The sequence below is a fragment of the Corvus brachyrhynchos genome, unplaced genomic scaffold, assembly GCF_000691975.1.
Source record: "Corvus brachyrhynchos isolate BGI_N302 unplaced genomic scaffold, ASM69197v1 scaffold158, whole genome shotgun sequence".
NCBI lineage: Eukaryota > Metazoa > Chordata > Aves > Passeriformes > Corvidae > Corvus > Corvus brachyrhynchos.
Genome location: NW_008239756.1, coordinates 141,057 through 141,426, shown reverse-complemented (window position 1 = coordinate 141,426; position 370 = coordinate 141,057). Strand labels below are relative to the sequence as shown.

At 69.5% G+C, this 370-nt stretch overlaps 1 protein-coding gene across 1 annotated transcript in view; it reads right to left on the bottom strand.

The window, feature by feature from the left end:
- ISYNA1 (inositol-3-phosphate synthase 1) overlaps positions 1-370 on the bottom strand; it is a 3,358-nt gene that overhangs the window by 1,267 nt on the left and 1,721 nt on the right. The window contains exons 5-6 of the mRNA XM_017742452.1: positions 156-328; positions 8-79 (exon numbers count right to left, since the gene is read on the bottom strand). Coding sequence (XP_017597941.1) covers positions 8-79; positions 156-328 — 245 coding nt within the window. The remainder of the gene's footprint in view (positions 1-7; positions 80-155; positions 329-370) is intronic.

Below are 370 nucleotides of genomic sequence, written 5' to 3'. Positions count from 1 at the left end.
GGGACGCGGTGATGTAGGCGCAGCCCTCCAGGATGCTGGCCACGGCGAAAAGCGTGGACGGGGACACCTCCAGGCCTCGCTGCGGGGACACGGGGCAGCTCAGCGCCACCGCGGTGCTGCTGTCACCCTCCCGCTCCCCTCGCCCGCCCCCTGACCTCGATGGCCCTCAGCAGGTTGTCGGCGGTGTCGTTGAGCCCCGGCACGATGTCACAGAACCTCTCCGTGTTGGCCGTCCACAGGACGATGACTTTGTCCACCCCGCTGCTCTCCTTGAAGTCTCGGATGTCCCTGCGGATCTGCTCCACCTGGGTCACGGCCGGGACGCGTCAGAGCGGTGGCACCGCCCCCATGGCCCTTGTCCCCTCCCCCG